This window comes from Anticarsia gemmatalis, chromosome 21, assembly GCF_050436995.1.
Source record: "Anticarsia gemmatalis isolate Benzon Research Colony breed Stoneville strain chromosome 21, ilAntGemm2 primary, whole genome shotgun sequence".
Taxonomy (NCBI): domain Eukaryota; kingdom Metazoa; phylum Arthropoda; class Insecta; order Lepidoptera; family Erebidae; genus Anticarsia; species Anticarsia gemmatalis.
In genome coordinates, this window is record NC_134765.1 from 3,056,477 (window position 1) to 3,075,684 (window position 19,208).

General features: G+C 34.4%; 1 protein-coding gene and 1 non-coding gene across 2 annotated transcripts; one reads left to right on the top strand and one right to left on the bottom strand.

Moving 5' to 3' along the window:
* Positions 1-213: 213 nt before the first annotated feature.
* On the bottom strand, positions 214-17,575 carry LOC142982034 (uncharacterized). The gene is made up of 4 exons (XM_076128306.1): positions 17,111-17,575; positions 12,808-12,934; positions 10,373-10,548; positions 214-1,701 (listed from the first exon to the last, which is right to left on the bottom strand). Exons 1-4 carry the CDS (start codon positions 17,474-17,476, stop codon positions 1,600-1,602), a joined length of 771 nt encoding a protein of 256 aa, XP_075984421.1. The 5' UTR covers positions 17,477-17,575; the 3' UTR covers positions 214-1,599.
* On the top strand, positions 2,465-2,536 carry TRNAQ-UUG (transfer RNA glutamine (anticodon UUG)). The gene has a single exon. It is a non-coding gene; the product is annotated as a tRNA-Gln (tRNA).
* Positions 17,576-19,208: the final 1,633 nt, after the last annotated feature.

Below are 19,208 nucleotides of genomic sequence, written 5' to 3' on the forward strand. Positions count from 1 at the left end.
AGTGAAACTATTGTATTATGTAAGTTATTGTTTTATAGGAGTTTCAGGGCCTGTTTATAGCGGCCAAAACAAACAGTTACTCTATCAGGTAGAAGCAGTAATACCAGACCTTATTGTCACAGTTACTATTCAAAACTACCTTACAGTATGTTTATTTAAAGACCAGATAATAATTATTGAAATAAAAAACAGTTTGATAAATAAAACACCATATATTTAAGACACAATTTATTATTATGATTGTGATTATTCATCAACACACATGAATACTGAATCCATACAATCAATATAATCAAAATTAAAATCACATTCAAATCACAAACTTATATTATTACACAAAAACTTAAAATGGTCATAAATAAGTAAAAATACTTAACACAATACTGGTTTAAAACAAAAATAATCACAGATGGCTAATGGTGCTGTATGAATAGAATTGTACACAAACAAAGAACATTTTGGAATGTATATAATATACAGAGAGAAAATTCATTTACCCAATATATCCAGAAGTGCTAAATTAAGTTAGTTTAGGCTAAAACAGGCAAAATATCGCACGGCTACCATCTACTTATGAATAAGCAATTTGATCAAATAGAACAAATACTCAGGCTTGCTACACACATTTTCGGTTCGGCATTCTACGGCTTACCCCCGGTTTCTGAGTACATTTAGCGGTAGTTTATCTATTCAATAGCGTTTTTTTTATATGAGTTTAAGCGCTATTGAATAGATAGACTACCGCTAAATGTACCTCAGAAACCGGGGGCTAGTCGGCTAAACCGAATTTGAAATGAACCCGATCGACACAAGTCGAACAAGTGAGTCGAGTCGGCTTTATTGTTCGAGAAATATTGCCGAACCAAATATGTGTGTAGTAAGCCTTACACAAAGCTTGGCGCAGTATTGTAGTTCGAAAAAACTTGCTTATTCATATGCCTCTAAATTACAGCTAAGTCATGGCTATGCCACAATTTACTACTGAATATTGTAATCTGTGAATTAGTAGCGCTAAACAATTAATAGCTTTTAAAAGGGGCCCATACATGATTGTTCAAACCTCGAGATTTCAAACCATATAGCTGTCAAGTTCTTGAGGTAAATTAAACATTATTACCCAACTGCGCGATGCAATGGAGGGTAATGAGTTTATGAGTCTGTCTTTGACTAATTATTTGCAAAATTGTTCAATGTGTGGCATAAAAAACAAAAGAAATTAGGCGTTATCTTAAATTCTAAATTGATAATGTCAAACATTTATTCTTAAAACTACATACTTATAACACTCGGTTATAATCAAAATACACATTGAAAATTAAGTACACAATTTATAATTTGCTTATAAAATAGGGACAATACTTTTCTTCCACCGTTCAGTCATTAGTGCCCATAGTATAAAATTGTTCTAATCAATAGAAAATCTATGTTTTCGAATAGCAGTCACAAGAATTTTCGTTAACCAATGCTGGCTGACTGCGGGATTAAAATTGCTTAGCGTATATGTAGAACGCAAGCTAAGATGTGTTTTACCATACAATTGTTCTGGTTGTTGAGTCATGTATGGGTCCAAGCGTGCTCCAAAGTGATGATGGTAGGTGTCTACGCCTTGCATGCTTCATCGTGCTTGCCGGGGATGTACAGGTGGTCTGAAGGGTCCACCTTTTGCCAGTTCAAGGCCTTTGACTTGATTGCTACCGGCAACTGGAAAAAAAAATGGACTGTTAGCATTTTTATATTTATACCTACATACATAAAATCACGCCTTTTCCAGTGAGAGTAGGCAATGACCATAGAGCGCCACTTGATACGACCCCTACAAATTTCTCTTGCTTCATTAACATCCATACATTTTGACATACAGGATCGCAGGTTACGAATACTATTTATTGTCATCGATAATATTTACAATGATGGCATATTGGATGGTATAATGCGCACAATGATTCACACTTAATTTAAATCGTTTGAAATAATGATAAAAAATGCAGAAATGATATCAGGACAAGAAAACACGTTATATTCTTATTTGATTGATTATTTTTGACGTAGGTACAAAATAGGTACGTTTATTTTAATAAATATTATGCGTAATTTGATGTTTACGATAACCACCCGTTATCGGATAGGTACGTTTAATTCAATGTATGGTTACTTACTTATCGCATTATTATTATTTCAAAATACAAATTTACAAAAATAAAGTCCTATTCAATAACATTTCGCAGAAAAAAACTGCGATATGCCTACATTGAAGAATTATGAAATTACCACAGTAAACAGTCGGAGATAATATTTTTTTACTTAAGTTCTACAATAAATTTAAATAATTATAACAAACTCATATTATTAACAAAAATGATACGAATATCTGAGCGTCCTTTCGAAAAATCAATATTCCTTTCTCTTCTATGCGTGAAGATGCGCGTTCCGCAAGTACCCCGAAAATTCGGCTACGAGACTAAGCGGTTCCATGGTGTAATGGTTAGCACTCTGGACTTTGAATCCAGCGATCCGAGTTCAAATCTCGGTGGAACCTTGACTTTTTGTTACTTTATTTTTAAAGATTATAACGATGTTTTACTATAGACGAAGTATTTCTTAAAGATATAGTACTTTTGATCGCAAAATAATTGTTTTATTATTATTTTATGTAAGAGTTGTACAGTCGATGCTGAATATCTAAAAATAATTTATGAATCGTAGTCGTAATAATGACGCGAGGAGGAAATTTCTGATTGTTGCTGCGTTACGTATTTTCCTGATTAATTTTCTTAAAACTGCCTTACATTTTACTGTTTAATAAATAATGCTGTAAAGTGTTTTACTCGGATCAGATGTTTTCTAAAGCTTTTCCTTCCTTTAACATTGAAATGGCATAAGAAAAAGGTTATTTAGTTTATTAATAACATAAATACGTAAAATTTCAGTAAATAATAAACGACGAAGTAGTAATAGTAATTTTCCAACTAACTGTAACTGTGACAAACAGTGGGTTTTTAGACTATACATAAAAGTAAATAAAGTAAACCTCAAACAGGTTAATATATTCGGAAAAACGTGAATCACACATCGTCCATTCGACAAATTAATTATTTATACCAAATTTAAAAGTGCTACACAATCAAATAGGTAAGTACCTACATTAGCATTAAAAGCGTATTGGTTTAGATCGCCACGCTGCTACCATTGCGTCGGTAGGTCGTGGGTTCGATTCCCACAAGAAACAATTATATGCGATAGATCTACAAATAATTGTTTCGGGTCTGGTTGTACTTTGTGTGCGTTATTTGTATGTTTTTAAAAGTCTCCGCGACACAAGAGCACCTCTAACCCCCGGTTTCTGGTGTACATTAAGCGGTATTTTATCTATACAAACTGTTTTTATTATATGAGTTTAAACGCTACTGAAAGGATAAACTACCTTTAAATGTACCTCAGGAACCGGGGGCAAGTGTATTAGTACTAAAAAAATAGAGTTATGTAAAACAATGAATTGTTATACTTAGTATGATAAAAATGTAACGTAAATACATATTGAACTAAAACTAAACACGTGACTAACGGCCCTTATTATTTATTCAGTTACATCTACGTAAATAGGGCCTCAATATGCTTCTATTATTTGATTACTGCCGCAATTTGTTTAAAATTGTTAGTTTTTTCATTGAGTTTTCCTTAAAATGATTTAACATAAGTGTTTAGGTTTTAAACTGAGAGTTTTTTCAGAATCTTACTCTATTGGTGCTTTTTAACCCCTCACAATTATTGTTTTGTAAATATCTTCAACGCATAGACACTTTTCTACTGTTTTATGATATGTACTTACAGCTTAAATTCGTTTAATTTAACATTAGGTTTAAATATAATAAATGTTCATATCACAAATGGAGATCAAAGACCTCGCCTTCTCGGAAAGCAAAGTTAACAAATTGCCAATCTCGCCATGTAATTGGCTTGCTTAATAAGCAAAATCCCTAGGGCTTTAGACAGGCTTACAACCTAGACGTTTACAAGACCTAGATTTACCTGCGCATGCCTACGCCGTAGTTACGGAGGTAACAAAACAAATCGATAGAGACATTTAAAGCTTAACTACTGCGACGCAGCAAACAGGTTTCATTTCGCTGCAATTTTGTTATTCACGTAAAAACACGTATTAGGAAACCTAGACGATTTACCCCCGGTTTCTGAGTTACAATTAGCGGCAGTTTATCTATTCAATAGCGTTAAAACTCATTTAAAAAAACGTTAATATTTGAATAGATAAACTGCCGCTAAATGTACTCAGAAACCGGGGACTAGATATTTCCATTTTATACTAGGAAAAGTATCGTCTATAGAGCATAAATTATTTTAAAAAATCCGATAATATACTACGCATAATTTTAGATATTGATATTCTAGTAAACAACACATTTTAGGAAATAAAATCACTCATTTTGCGATATCTATACAACGAAATAATGTAGAGGAAAAATGAATAAACATATCAATAAAATACTCGAATCATATTGTTATGTATTCCACGTGACGATCGATATCACAGCTATTTATATCAATACAATCGTCAGCCAAACTCGCTAATTGATACCGCTCATCATGTTTAAGGTTGTCTATTAGATTTAGAATGGCAGCCAGCCAATCAGGGCTCTTGTATCTGGACACACCTCCTGATGCTGTATCTACCTGTGTGACTACTGACTAGTGATAAAAATAGTCCAGTTATTTGAACCGAATGTACGAACATCTCACGGTTAGTTACCTTCCGCAAGTCGCGTGTTTTGGTTAACAGCCAGTTTCTAGACTAAAAAATAGGTATTGGTTGGAATTTAAATGGGTGTCTTTTGGATACTTAGATTTCTAACAGCCTTGTCTTCATCGTCACCATCAGGTGAGATGGTGAACAAACGCCTAATCAATTTGTAACTAATATTTTATAGAGAATAGATTTGTACGTAAGTATGTGTGTTATTCTTTGGCGCAAAAACGACTTGCCTGATTTTAACATTCATATTGTGTTGTTTTACTGCGGGAAAAATATTCACAAGACGAAATCGCAGACGGATGCTAGTATTAAATATAAACGACTACTTTGTGTCATTTTGCTGTCTATCTACAGGGTATATCCGGCAAATACAAAGTGATGCATTAAAGCCTTCTTCCCACACGGTACATTAGATATTAAACCTAGTCAATCTTTATTGACTGATAATAATAACAGCCACTCATATAGCCTTTGTTGTGAATATAGAATGTTCTAAAAAGTCCATACTATTGTTCATAATGTGTAAGTAACGGTGAAACTCAATAGGATTTAGTTTAAATGACGACGAAAGAGTGCATAGAACTTGGCAGCTACAAAAACACCGAGAAGCGTTGGTTCCGTATGTCTCAAGGGCAAAAACTGTTTGAATAAGAGTTGCGTAAGCCTTAACAAAAAAGGTAGGTTACAAATCATCTACTACATTATTCTAATATGTTGTTTAAATGGAGCTTGTGTGGTTTTATAAAGGAAAGCAAGTTTAATATATTTGGAGAATAGGCGACGATTTGACGGATACTTTTTTGAGATATTGAGAGACTGTATAATAAACTTTAACAGAAAACTTCACCACACTAAACCACAAAAAGTTTAAAGAGGGGAAATATAAATGCCATCTCAATTCCAGGACATGAAAAGTGGGTGCCACAAATGCAATAACTCCAAATTGCACTTGAAACTAAAGAAACAACAATCTTTATGTGTGGATAATAATGCTACGTAAATATTACTTTATTGACATATAAATGCTCTTATCAAAATAATCTAAAATTCAGTAGCGATTGTTTAGCATCAAGAATATAAATACAACAGGGATTATGGCAGGCTACTGAATTTATTACATGGATTTGTATATTGAACAAAAACTAATATACCATATCGTAATATGACAAGACATTTAAAGCCTAATAAATGGAGTCTAGGCGGTCTGCATTTGAAGAAACAGACCGTGCTACAGCTTAGGGCCAGTTTCTCCGTTTATATTCATGTGTTAGATTACCTACGAGCTAAATAAAGCAACAGCAAAAGTATGAAACAACTGTCAAAACTACATCTGATAGGGCTTTTGTGCTGGATAACCTACCTTATACAGGAAGGGATAAAACTGACAAAGGTCAAATGTCTGTTCATGTTTCAGTTAATAAAGATCTAGCTAATACCAAAATGACACGGGCGGATAAGGTCGGTGTTGTAAATATTATTATGTTTCATAAGACAGTGGAATGTTTCGTAACAACTGTAATGACAAAGCTAAAATTAAATTATTCCAGACTGATACAAAAATAACTCGAGGATGCAAGAAGGTCTGACCTCTCAGCTCTGTCACGCATAAAATTAAACAAAGCAGGACACTCTCATAAGAATATAATCAACATTTTATGGACACTGTAAACCTTAAAATTTAAAATAGAATTTTTTTTCACATGTAATTTATTACGAACCAGTTTTACGAAAATGTGTCGTATTAAAATTCACGTAAGTTTGTGGAGGTCCGATAGGCAGTTGCTCCATGTAAAATATTCGTATTCAGCTGCATCTGGTCAGATTGGAAGCCGACTCCAATATTGTTGTAGAAAAGGGTAGGCTGATGACGTCATTTATTTCGAAACCGTATGTGCTAATTTGCCAAGACATTAAAATGACAACTAACACGCTGGCATTCGTCAAAAACGTAAAGGAACTTTAATTAGGCACCCGTTTCGAGAGGAAATCTAAATGACGTACTTCTTGCCTGTCGTAATACTAATTGCCAAGTAAAGCGCAATAAAATCATAATGATCGATATTGGCAACCACCAAGAGTCAATATTATGAGCTATCAGGTAGAGATTGGCTCTTCGAAGTACCAAAACCGGGCTCCTTGCCAAAGGATACGGGCTTCAAAGAAAAGCTCTTTATTCGGGTTAGAAATGAAGATTTGCAGACATTCATAAATTAATCTTCAATACCTTGCCTGTTTGGTAATGGCGATTAATGGCAACATTATGGTATGGGATGCTGTAAAACAGATACTAGCGTTATCATAATGGACTATGATGGATGAGCTTACAGAGAATGTATGAGTGAAGACTTAGATAGTTTCACTTCCGCTTAGAGAAGACATTGAGAGAAAATAAACAAGTAATCATTTCATAACTTCATGCACAAGAAATGTTCATAGTAGTTTAGAAAAATAGTGTAATAATGTCCTCCTAATGAAACTGTGCAAGACTTTGTTTATAGTGTCCAAGTGTGTCTACAATACACAGGTACACTCCCTAATCCTTCACTCTAATAATCCGTTGGAACGCAAAACTGACACGTCCAGTGAGAGGGCAGGTGTAGGACCGACGGCTTTGCGTGCTCTCCGAAGCACGGAAACTCTACAATTCAAACTTTCTATCTGGGGGAAATCTCTGAGAAATTCTTAAAGAATTCTCAGAAAAGGCTTTTTGGCTTGACCCAGGATTTGAACTCAAGACCTGCACTCTGCATGGCATTGGCATACACTACCGAATGCTCCATAGAGGCAGACATCAGTTGGCTTAGAAACATAGTATGAACACTGGAAAAAGATCCCAACATAACGTGACCAACAGGTATTTCCCCTCGAACGTGTTCAAAAGCGAAATATCTTTCAGGAAATGAATATGCAACACACGTTTCGTTTCAAGAACAAAGAACTAAATGAACGGATTCTTAAACTATATCACACAATGTATTTGATTACGTGAATATATGCATCATACTGTTTTGTATAAACACTTACGTTTTGCGATTAAATCGGACAAGAGTTTTGTTTTGGTACGACCATCTGCAATTGGATAGACTGAATCAGTAAATGTTTTTTTAAAATGAAAGTATTTATGATACAGTGTGGTAATATAATTGTATATATTAGGTGTGTTGTTTCGCTGTAAAGATCATAAATTAACCGAATTTTCTTCTACAGTTTAGTAACTTAACTTTTGTTTTGTTGTATCAAGGCCCAAGGGGTTCTTATTATTCAATTAGTTGATACCTATAAGTTGCTCACTTGGTGACGGTGTTGTATAAGGCATAATTTGCTGAAATACTGATATTTCTTCAAATTATAGATTTGCAGCGAGTTTTTAAAAACCTATGATACGTCAATTTCTGTTCTAAAATCCCGTTATAGTAGCGGGAAAACACAAACAAATCGTAGATTTCGAACAATCAGTAGTCTTTGTGTACAATCAAATAACATTGATCTTCAATTTTCAAGTATTTTCACGTAATAAAGGGAAAGAACCTGCACTATCTAAATAATTTGATAGATATAAGTGTTACATGAAGATAATATCGTCGCGATAGCTCCGGGAAAATACAATAGTCACGAAGGTCTTACACAAGATCAAGGTGGTTCTTTTGTTTATAACGTGTACTTTGAGATAATACATAATCGACATGGAGTATTAAGTACGGTATGTAATTAGAAAACCTATTAGAATGACATCATTGTTGAAGCCGCTTAGGTACTTATAAGTAAAATCTTTGAAAAATATTCGTTTCAAGTTTGTGCTTTGAAATGGGTGTAACCGCGAAAAAGACTTGGTATGTGAAAGACCTCTTTTGGCCTCCCTGAAATAGTACTACAAGAGTGATAAAGTTAAATGGCGGATCAGACCATATGTGATGGGTATACCAATTTTACTAGAGAAGTATTATGAGTCTGTAAGATTTAAAAACAGACTTCTTTATGAAAGGTCTAGAAAATTGACGGTCATAACCTTAACTAAGTATCAGGGAAAATATGTATTTGAAAAATCAATACTCTTTCAAACAATAGCCAATTACTATTTCCCACGAGCATTTCAATATCAAATTCAGTTCCGTTCGTAACGACCTTACAAAGTTACATCTGATTTCCCTCGATATCGCGGCGTGACGTCACAGTGCACATACTAGCTCGAATCTAGGTCACAGTACTCACTGTGAACTAGGACTCAATTACACCCAGATTATCGAACGAGTGGTTTGTGGTATAGAAATGTAATCACGTCCTGCCATCTGTTGCTAGAATAAACGATCTATAACAGCATAGACACGAATGTACTATAGTCCAACATATTTGTCGAGAGCCTTGGTTGCCAGATTCGCGGCTTTTAGGTGTATACGAAACTCAAAATTTAGAATATCAATGACCCGCAGGCTTTTACAGCTGACGGTGGCCTGTTTGATACTGCATTTTTTTCCCTTAAACATTCAAAATTATTCTTTATAATCTGACGATCTTTGCATGCCTAGATGAATTAATAAGTTGTCAAACTATATTTGTGTGTAGTAAGTACATAATTGTTAATTAAACCGACTAAATTATACTGATTAACTGTAAATCACTTATAAATCTCGCGGAAGTTCGGATTGGCTAACTGTGTTTATCATTCACATACGATACACGTCACAATGTTGTGACAAAATATAGAGTAACTAATTATTATAGCCACGTTCGTAAATAAAGCAGTAACCAAAATCAATATTAGTGAATAATGCAAAAGATAAAGCTATTTTCAGGATTACCTTTTTTAATAGGGTACATTAAGGCGTGACCTGATTTAAGTGTCATTTAAAACTCAATTATATCCGTGCCGAAAACCCATTTCCATGTTAAATGTCAGTCAGGTTAAGTGTTAATTAGGGTCTTAATTATAAGTCTGGTTTTAAAAATACATTCTACTGTGACTTTCGAATATATAATCACATTAAAATTGATTTGACTAGAGTTCTAGACAGGAATTTCCATACAAATACAATAGGTAGTGTAACTAGTGGAAAATATATCAATTATCACATATTTGCTAGTGATTGAACACGTAATAATATCCGTGGAAACGTAATTTTATTATGACTGCGATTTTCTCAGTCATTAGCATCAAATAGAGGAAGTCTAGAACGTTTTTCACCCTAGTCTAGAAAACGTACACATGTAAAGATTAATAAGTTTAAGAATAAGTAAAAGTTAAGTGAATAAAAATAAAATTATCTAACTTTGAAATTGTTCAGAAATTTAATTATATCGGGACAAGGGCGTCTTGATTGAATTTCAGGCAAGAGTACCTCTAGACCTTTTGTTGGGTTCTAAGTCAAATTACATTTTCCGCTTCAACTATACCGAGCTAGAATGGTTATTAAAAACTTTCTACAAATATACTTCGTGTTTTCGTGTATCAAAAGATATAAATTGCGATTGCATTAACGCAAGCACGCGTCATATTATAGTACGCTTCAGTAAAAACAACAGAAAACAGGTTTTTCAACGGCTACTTGAATCAACCTTGTGCTCGGTCACTATTGTGTCTTCAAACAAAACAAGTTCGTGTATTAAACCTACCTTAGCGGTGAGCTTTCCATCGTCTCCAATCACGAATTCTTCTAAGCCAAAAACTAGGGGAGACGCGTTTCCGAGGTGGAATATTCTAGACGATGTTCCACGGGTGACTCTGAATTCAATTGTCTTCGCCATGAGCACGCTTGTGATCATGTACACTGATTTCTTTCCTTTGAGATCTGAAATAAACAAAATGTTTTAAGGGCTGATTCTCCTTAATAAAATGATTTTGATGGTTTAGGAGATAATCTATAAGAGAATCAGTAAAAAACAACAACATTATCCCTCTAATTTTTGACGATATAAAAAAAGGATTTGGAAATAATACCTGTTTTGTAACGATAAGTTTCGCAGGAAAGCAAGATATTGACAAAACATTCAAACATAAGGCAGACAATGTTCCGATCTCAAAATAACGTTTTTGTTGATAAAACAACCGGTATTAACAGCGATGGATCGACACAGTTCGAGGAATGATTTAACACAATCATTTATATTGATTAACAATTTACAGCTACGTATCAATCCACACTAATATTGTAAAAGGAAATTGAACACTACCTAATGAGTCACACCAGCACATCAAAATATGACTATTAAACATACTGCATTTAATTTGTGTACTTATGCTGATAATAATAGTTTTTGTTTTATCAAAATCGGGTCAAAATTACCGAAGTTACAGCGTTATAAAGTTTCACTGCTTTTTTAAATTTGCGTTGCTTCGCGCGCTATGCGCTGACGTCACGTCGTGACAGACACGCTTGTTCGACTGCGGGTGATGCGGAGTTTTGATTTAAAAAGTGATTTGCATTTAATATTTAAAGAGTCTGTGTATGTATGTGTTATAAATTTAATCATCGTGTTTTTTGTAAAATAAGCCTCCACTAAGATATCCTCGATCTCGATCGCCATGCACACAATCATCAACGAAACCCAGGTAAAGAAAGTTGAACTCGTATACTACTAATAATATTTTTGTGTGTAGTTAACAATAAAATTGAAAGTTTGTTACAACTGGCATTACAAATAATGAGTGTTACGTACCTACCAAGTGTAAATTTGGAAAACCTAGTTTCAAAATAATATTATAAAAAAAAAATTGTCACCCCTGCCTCTGACTTTAGTCAGGTTGATGGCTATCATATGAACGCATGAATCTACTCTGTAGGTAGTCTTATATGATTGGGTGTGTAATGAGAACTTTTAATTAAACTAATATTTTAATTTTGATATTATTATATTTAATAAACATGAGTTCTTTTTTCAAAACAAAAAACCAACGCCAACTCAACCGCCGCGCTCGGCTCGCCGCCGCCTGTGAGGTCATTGAACTGCTCATTAAATAGTATCAACTGTTTAGTAGAAGTTCATTGCAAGGTAGGTATGAACATGATATGGCATCTTGATCTTGAGGAAGTGTTCAAAAGGCAATAAACTTCTATTTAACATTTGCGCTTGACAGTATCTGAACCGGCCTTTAAGTTTTAGATTAGGTGTCTTTTGCAAAAATATAAAACAATTTACCTACATGGTACAGAAAAAAACAATTTTTGGGGTGTTTTTTCACTTCTTCTTCTAGAGGCGCCCATAGCCAGTTGCGTTCACCGGTCGGTAAACGATCTATGAGTTAAGCAACCTTTGGCGCGGTCACTCTATAGATGGGTGACCGCATAGTGGTATTTGAACTGGGCGTCTCCGTGCTTCGGAGGGCACGTAAAAAGTCGGTCCCGGCTGTTGTCTACTAAGATAACAGTCGTTAAGCCATGTCAAAGGCCTTCGGGCGGCTTGAACAACTTTGACACTAGGTTGACCACTATCCATACGATAAGAAGAAGTTTTTTCACTGGAGTTAGTACACATAGGAACAATACAATATTTTCTAACCATTTTGTTTGTCCACTATAAGCAAAACAAATTATTTAAAGTGAAACCGCGAGAGCGCAACGAGCCTATGTAGGTATCGGCAAGTACTGACGAAATAGCAATGTCACGAGATGACGTCACACGTCCGTGCGGCCGCTTCGCCGGAATTTGGCGCGAAGGCATACTTTGACGTTTAATATCTCGGTCATTTTTGAAGATACGAAAAAAATAAAAACAGATTTTTTATCCTTGAAGTACCTAGTTTTTAAATATGCTCATAACAAAAATCATTGGTGTGACTCATTGTTTGTACGTTAGGCCTTCGGGTATCGAGGCTTAACGGATTAGGTATAATGGCCTAATAAGTAGCCAGTTCAAGTAAAGTCTGCCTAAAGTCATTAACTAGTATTCTTTTACAGAACAGTCTACGGGCGAAGTCGTGCACAGATGAGATCGAAATATGTATCCCAGTTTTTGAGCCCCAGAAACCTATTATGTTTTTTCTATGTTTTTATATCTAGTTTGAGTCCTAGAGAACGTTTCTTGTATTATAGCTGTTTAGAATGCCTTACCTTTGTTATTCTCCACGTCCAAGTAGATATTGTTGACGAGATCTCTTCCTTTGGGAACAGTGGTCTTTGAGAAGTTGACCATAATGACTCTGACTTTGTTCTTGATTGACTCATCTTGGAGTGTGATCTGGAAAGAAGGAATGAACGTTAGTGGAAGTAATAAAATCTTTTACATGAAATAGTAAAGATAGTACTGTGAGTAAATGAAGTGACTTTGATAATGCCCTTAAAAGCAGTCTTCTGCGAGAGAAGCATTTGAGTTCAGGAAGACAACTACTAGAAGGACATGCAAACTAGTCTGACAAATCAAATGAAGTGAAACGGTAGTTCTTGCTTATTTTTAGCAGTTTGAAGTGGTTTCAATGGGTCACAAAGTATCTTGGCTCGCTACAAATCATAATTTTCATGGAAACAACAGTTAGCTAACCAAATATTTGGCTCCATTACTTCTCACGAGTGTTCAAAGCTTTCAAACTGCTCTGAATCACTGGAAAACATGGCCATGTCTTTAAATAACTTCGCGCAAATAAACGTACGAATGGAATTCTACGTAAGAAAGTGCATTAGAAATGTAATATTATATCGTTGAAATTTTAATTACACTGCCCACGCCTGTCTAAGCAGCAGCCATGATATAATAGGTCATCGACCGCAATCCTATGCGACAGAATAACCGTTTTTTTTTAAGTCAGTGAGATCATAGCAAGATTTTTTTGGTTTGAGTTTTGATATTTTACTGGCAACGATCGGCCGCAATGGGCTCAGATGTTATTTTAAGATTAAATAATTAAATGTAACGTTTTATGTTTTTACATCTAGGTACATAGATGAGGATTATGATTCATTGTACAGAGTTTTTTTCCTTTAATAAGTCTGTTGAAATCGTAATCCTTTTTTGAGCAACTATCAAACATATTTTATTTAATCGTAATTGTCCTGCACGGTACAGTCCGTTATCTATGAGCATGCAAATACAGAAGATAAGATTATAGAAAATGCACAACGGCTTGCTGACTAACGAGTGAGGTAAATATCAGATTTATAAAATTATAACAAACGGACACGGTTGAAAAACGGTTGAGTTTTTCGCAATCGAACACACTAAACTAATTCGTACAGCTCTTAAGAGCAAAAGCTGTTCAAATCTCTCTTTTCGAAAGTATCGGATTAGTTCAACTTTGGAAGCTACTTCGCGGTCGCAAATCTTTGGAATGTAACGCAATAACTACTGATTTCGTATAAGAGTGATAACAAAGAATGATATTGTACATCGAAGTCACTTTGCATATAAATTCTAATCACGTCAACTGATGCTTCCCACTAAACAATGGATAGTTGTTGGGTACCAAGTAGCAGCAGCTATCAAATGTAGGAATCTACATACTATCTTTTAAAAACATACTGACAGTGACACAACTACCTTAACTCCAGGTTTTTAATCATAAACTGATTCCGGCTGCGGTAGATGAATGACTATGAAGAACAGCTTTTGCTTTTACCGAGACTGTATAGAACTTAAGGAAACGTATAAAACATCAATCAGGTCAAAGAATCTGCCAGTCGAAATGATGATACCCGTTGGACATAACGGGGTGATGCAATAATTACATGTCAGCGGAATGACGACATTTTGCGTAACGGGATGTCATGTATATTTTAGAAGAATTTCATTGTAATATCCAGGCTGGAGAGAGTTTAAAGCAATAAGGAGTGTAATCATCGTCCAGCGGCAACTGTTAGCACACCTTACGCCACTTTTCAATTGCGGCTCGGGTACCTCAGGTAGGCTTCAGTTTATTACCTACGTGAACAATTGCTTTAGCGGCCATATTCTAAAAACTTTTACTTTTATTGCTTAAGAATTATAACCCAATATCTACGATCATGGAACGACTAAGGCACTAACTAGATTTATAAACGAGATAAATATTTACCTATCGCGCGAGTAATCCAAATAGAATATAATTAGTTTTGAAATAAAGTTTTAACGTAAACCGTAGAATACCGTGAAAAAATAAACATTTCCTTATTTTTTAACAAGACATCAAGTGTTCAGCGATCGTAACCAGTTTTTTTAACAGTCGCCGTATTTTTCCGGGAAGCCGTACTTAGTAGATCAGTTAGACAAATTAATTATCTGGTGTGTTGGTGTAAAATACAGGCTTGCTTAGTCGACTTACTGCACGTACGCATTCGCAAAAATATGCCGACACAAATCGCATTGGATACTTACCGAGTTTGATGTGTCAAAAACAAGTCGTGATTTTGATTACAATATTTCTTTTTGAATATAGGTATTCCCGGAAGCCGTACGTAGTACGACAGAGGTTAGACAGGCAAATTCATTATCTGGTGTGCTGGTGTGGAAGACGGGCTTGCGAAGCCGCCTTGCTGCACGTACGCATTCGCAAAAGTACACCGACACAAGTAGTATAATGGGCACTAAGTTTAGTTCGTTGAAAACGTAAGCCGAGAATTCGATTTCACTGGATTTTCCCTTTCTTTTATAAAATGATGGCCGCATTTGTTTTTCAGCGAGCTTTTTATGCAACATAATTTTTTCCACAGAATATTATTTTTAAAACTAGACACTGTATTAACTGTTCTAGAATCTGCATGTTCATACGACTTTGTATAAATAAAATATGGAGTTTATTTTTTTTCCTTTTTGCACAAGCATATTCATCTGTTTATCATCCACTAATGTGTTAAGCCCGGATGTGATAATTTCAGTACTAATTATGTTTCAGTTAGGACTTTATGGATTCACACTAGTTTAACATGTTGTTATCACACATATATAATTACTACGACACATTTAAAATGCTTGAAAATATTTATGTAAGTAATATGAAAAGGTCTGACTAATGTCTCATGTTAAAATTTGCATTAACTGATAACAACAATAGTATGTATAGGTACCACAGATAATTGATAATTACTTCTTTATTTATAGGTAATTCCCCAATTAATCAAAGACACAGGAAATATTTTATCAGGCCTATAATACATATCAATTCTAGATAATCTATTGGCAAAAATTAAGCATCCATAAAAATTATTTTTATAAAATGTATATGTTCAACTCATTATCACATCAAGTGCTAAATAAAGCTGGTATTATTGTTGCCCAAATCATATTATACTTATCAAATATTTTGAGGAAAAATATTTCCAAATAAAACTTTAAAAAAGTCAAGCAAAAAAATCTGTGCATTATAGTCTATTATTGAATGCATGATATCATACAATTTAGGTAAAATTTTAGAAGTATGTATGTTTGTATCTTGGAAGAAATATTTACAAAGAATGTTTTTAAAACCATGAGATACATATTGGAGTAATTTATAAAGACCTTTGCAAACAGCTGGAGTATAAGTTTAATAAAAATAGCAATATAAATGTCGATCTTTTCCAGTCCAGCAACCAAAGGGGTGCAGGATTTTATATTAATAATAGATCATAATATTATTATACATAGTATTCTCTTGTGACAAATTAAATTCAATGTTTAAGTTCCACATAGAAACATCCATTTTTTATTACAGCCGAAGTAAGCAGAGGAAAAGGAAACTTTATGTACTTTAATGCAAACAGTTTTAATTACCTTCTGCTATTATTAAAACACATAATACAACTGTTTTAATTTACCTAGTATCTATTTAAATAGAGTTTGGTTTCAATAGGTATGTAACATATACCACACTTAATAAACAACACAATATAAATAAATACTAATAACCAGAGCCTAATTAACATACTGAGAAATATTTATAGAATATTAGTTGTTGGTTAATTAAATTATGAGTGGAATACATAATACAGTACTGTAGCAGCTGACCTTACAATAATAAACCAACTAATGGTTTATGCATGACTACTAAACAGGTGGAATTAGAATTCAAACCTGCATAATGCACTGTGTCCTAGTGTCTATGGTTGTCCATGCACTCTTGGGAGTGCTTTCTGTTGTGGTAGGTTGTGAAACCTTATTGGAATAGCAAGTGTAGACCTAATAGTCACCTAATTGACCTTGTTTGAGTCATTGTTTTGTAATTTTTGAGAAAAGGGTGTGAATTAGAATTTATGCGTAAAGCAGCTGATCTTATTAGAATAAATACAAAGGTTTTCAAAACATTAATCGACTAATATAGGTACATCGTCTACCAGCGCAACATGGTGTGTGAGTTTTTTGGAAGCCATAAAAACAGGACGAACGAAGGTCATACGGCGCACGTTGAGGAGAAGCGTTAACGGTTGATTTTTGTTTATTTTTATTCATAAGAATTACATTATAACTCACCTTTACACTTTCGTGTGGGAATTTGAATTCGCTGTCCTGGAAATCACCTGCCTCTAACCACTTCACATAATCCGAGTCAGATTTATCTTTATTTATGTTCTTCACCAACTCACCGAGCGGTGTAAACATTTTACCGTTGGTTTCTTTCTCATTTGGAACGAACAGAGACGTAACTTTATACAAATCGGCTTCGGTAATATGAGGGATGCACACCAACTGACTACTGCCGATTTCAATCTCTATTTCGTCCCTAATAAAAGGCCAAGCATCTTCTAATTTGAGAGACTTTAAATTATCAAGGCTCACATCTTTCCTTATTTCATGAGAATACAGGGATTTTACAACTACTTTCAATTTCTTCGGCATTTTCAAATAAATTCACTGTATATTTTACGCGACAAGTAAATGATCACTGTTGAACTGTCAAAACACGACTAACTTTTTCTATTCACTCACTGGTTGTGCTAGGAAGCCCGACAGAGACGCAAATATATAATCGATACGTAAGAACCAAGTGCGCCAGAAAGAGATGCAAGTATTGGTAATACCATATGCAATTTACATATCCCCAATAAATTACATAAATTGTATAAATATTTACATTTAAAAACTTTTCAAGTATTTATTTACTTGTTAGCTCAACCACATCAACTAACTACGTCGTTTAACTTATTTGAATAGGTAGGTACCTAGGTAGGGTAGGTACGTAAAAAACTAAACTGACAAGGCCGATATTTAATCTTAAAGCGAGAAAATCATATCACCAAGTACCTAATAGGTCCTGCAGCACAAATTATTTTGGAGAGATTATAATGTTTGAAAACCAAAAAATAATATAATCTCAAACAATAAATATGTAGGTAGTTATTGCTCACAATTGCGTATTCGTTACCCAGAAAAGTGATGATGACTAGTAAAAGGTATCACATACCACGTCACGCATTGGTCACGCGTTTTTCACGCGACCGCAGCGTTGTTTCAGGTCTTCTTGCATGCAGGATGCATGTGCGGCATGAAGCCAACTCATAGCGTTCTCACGGTGGATTCTATGCCAATATTTTTTTATGATATGATTATGACGCAACTTGGACAATGACTCTAGAATCGTGTAGGAGACTTCCCCTAGACATTTCGTCGAGTTGATTAATGACTCACCCGTTTTATCTTAATTCAAATATTTCTCATGAAATGTTATTATTTTATACAGACATGAATCAACTTAATATTAATAATGATTTTACCTAGTCACACTGGATGAGGGATTTTAAAATTATGAGTGGCATTATATGTACAGATTTACTTTAATTTATTTGCTCTGTATGTCCACATTTTAGCAGTCACTAGAGCGCACCTGTCCGTTTTATTCTACTCTTGCCTTTAGTCTTATCTTTAACTCATATAAGGACTATTTCGGTCCTTTCTGAGGTGATAGTTATTACAAAATTCAAATATACCAAATCCATACTAATATTATAAATGCGAAAGTAACTCTGTCTGTCTGTCTGTCTGCTACTCAATCACGCCTAAACTACTGAACCAATTTGCGTGAAATTTGGTATGGAGATACTTTGATATCCAAGAAAGGACATATGCTACTTTTTACTCCGGGAAAATATCTCATTCCCACGGAAAACAGCGACAATCGGAAGAAACCGCTCCACCGCTTTGCGGTTGCACTGGCGCTTTCACTAGATTGCGCTACTGGCAATATATAAATCGCACTATCATTACGTTTTATGTCTTAGCTGGGTAAGCCTACGCTTTGGAGATTTTTAACCGAAATTTGATTATTATGCTACTTACTTACGTTATTCTAATCAGTTGAGGCGCTTTCGAATTGATATCAGTTTGAAATAGTTTCCACTAAATATTTCGTGTTAGTTATAATAAATTTGTTTGTATATTCTTTTAAGTAGTTTTAATTACATTATTTTCGTATTTGATGTTAATATTATACCCATTTAGTGGTATTTGGTAGAATTTCGTGTTAGTTTAATTGTATATTCTTTTAAGTAGTTATGAGTATTATATTATAGTATATGGTCACCCATCCACGGAACAACCTCGGCAAGCGTAGCTTAACCTTAGAGATGGATGC

Bases quoted from the DNA above. Each gene is read 5' to 3' on its own strand.
- LOC142982034 (XM_076128306.1), bottom strand. From the start codon at position 17,476: ATGCCGAAGAAATTGAAAGTAGTTGTAAAATCCCTGTATTCTCATGAA. The intron at 12,935-17,110 runs GTGAGTTATAAT...CCTTCTTTCCAG, and splicing joins TCCCACACGAAAGTGTAAAG to ATCACACTCCAAGATGAGTC. The intron at 10,549-12,807 runs GTAAGGCATTCT...TGTTTATTTCAG, and splicing joins GGACGTGGAGAATAACAAAG to ATCTCAAAGGAAAGAAATCA.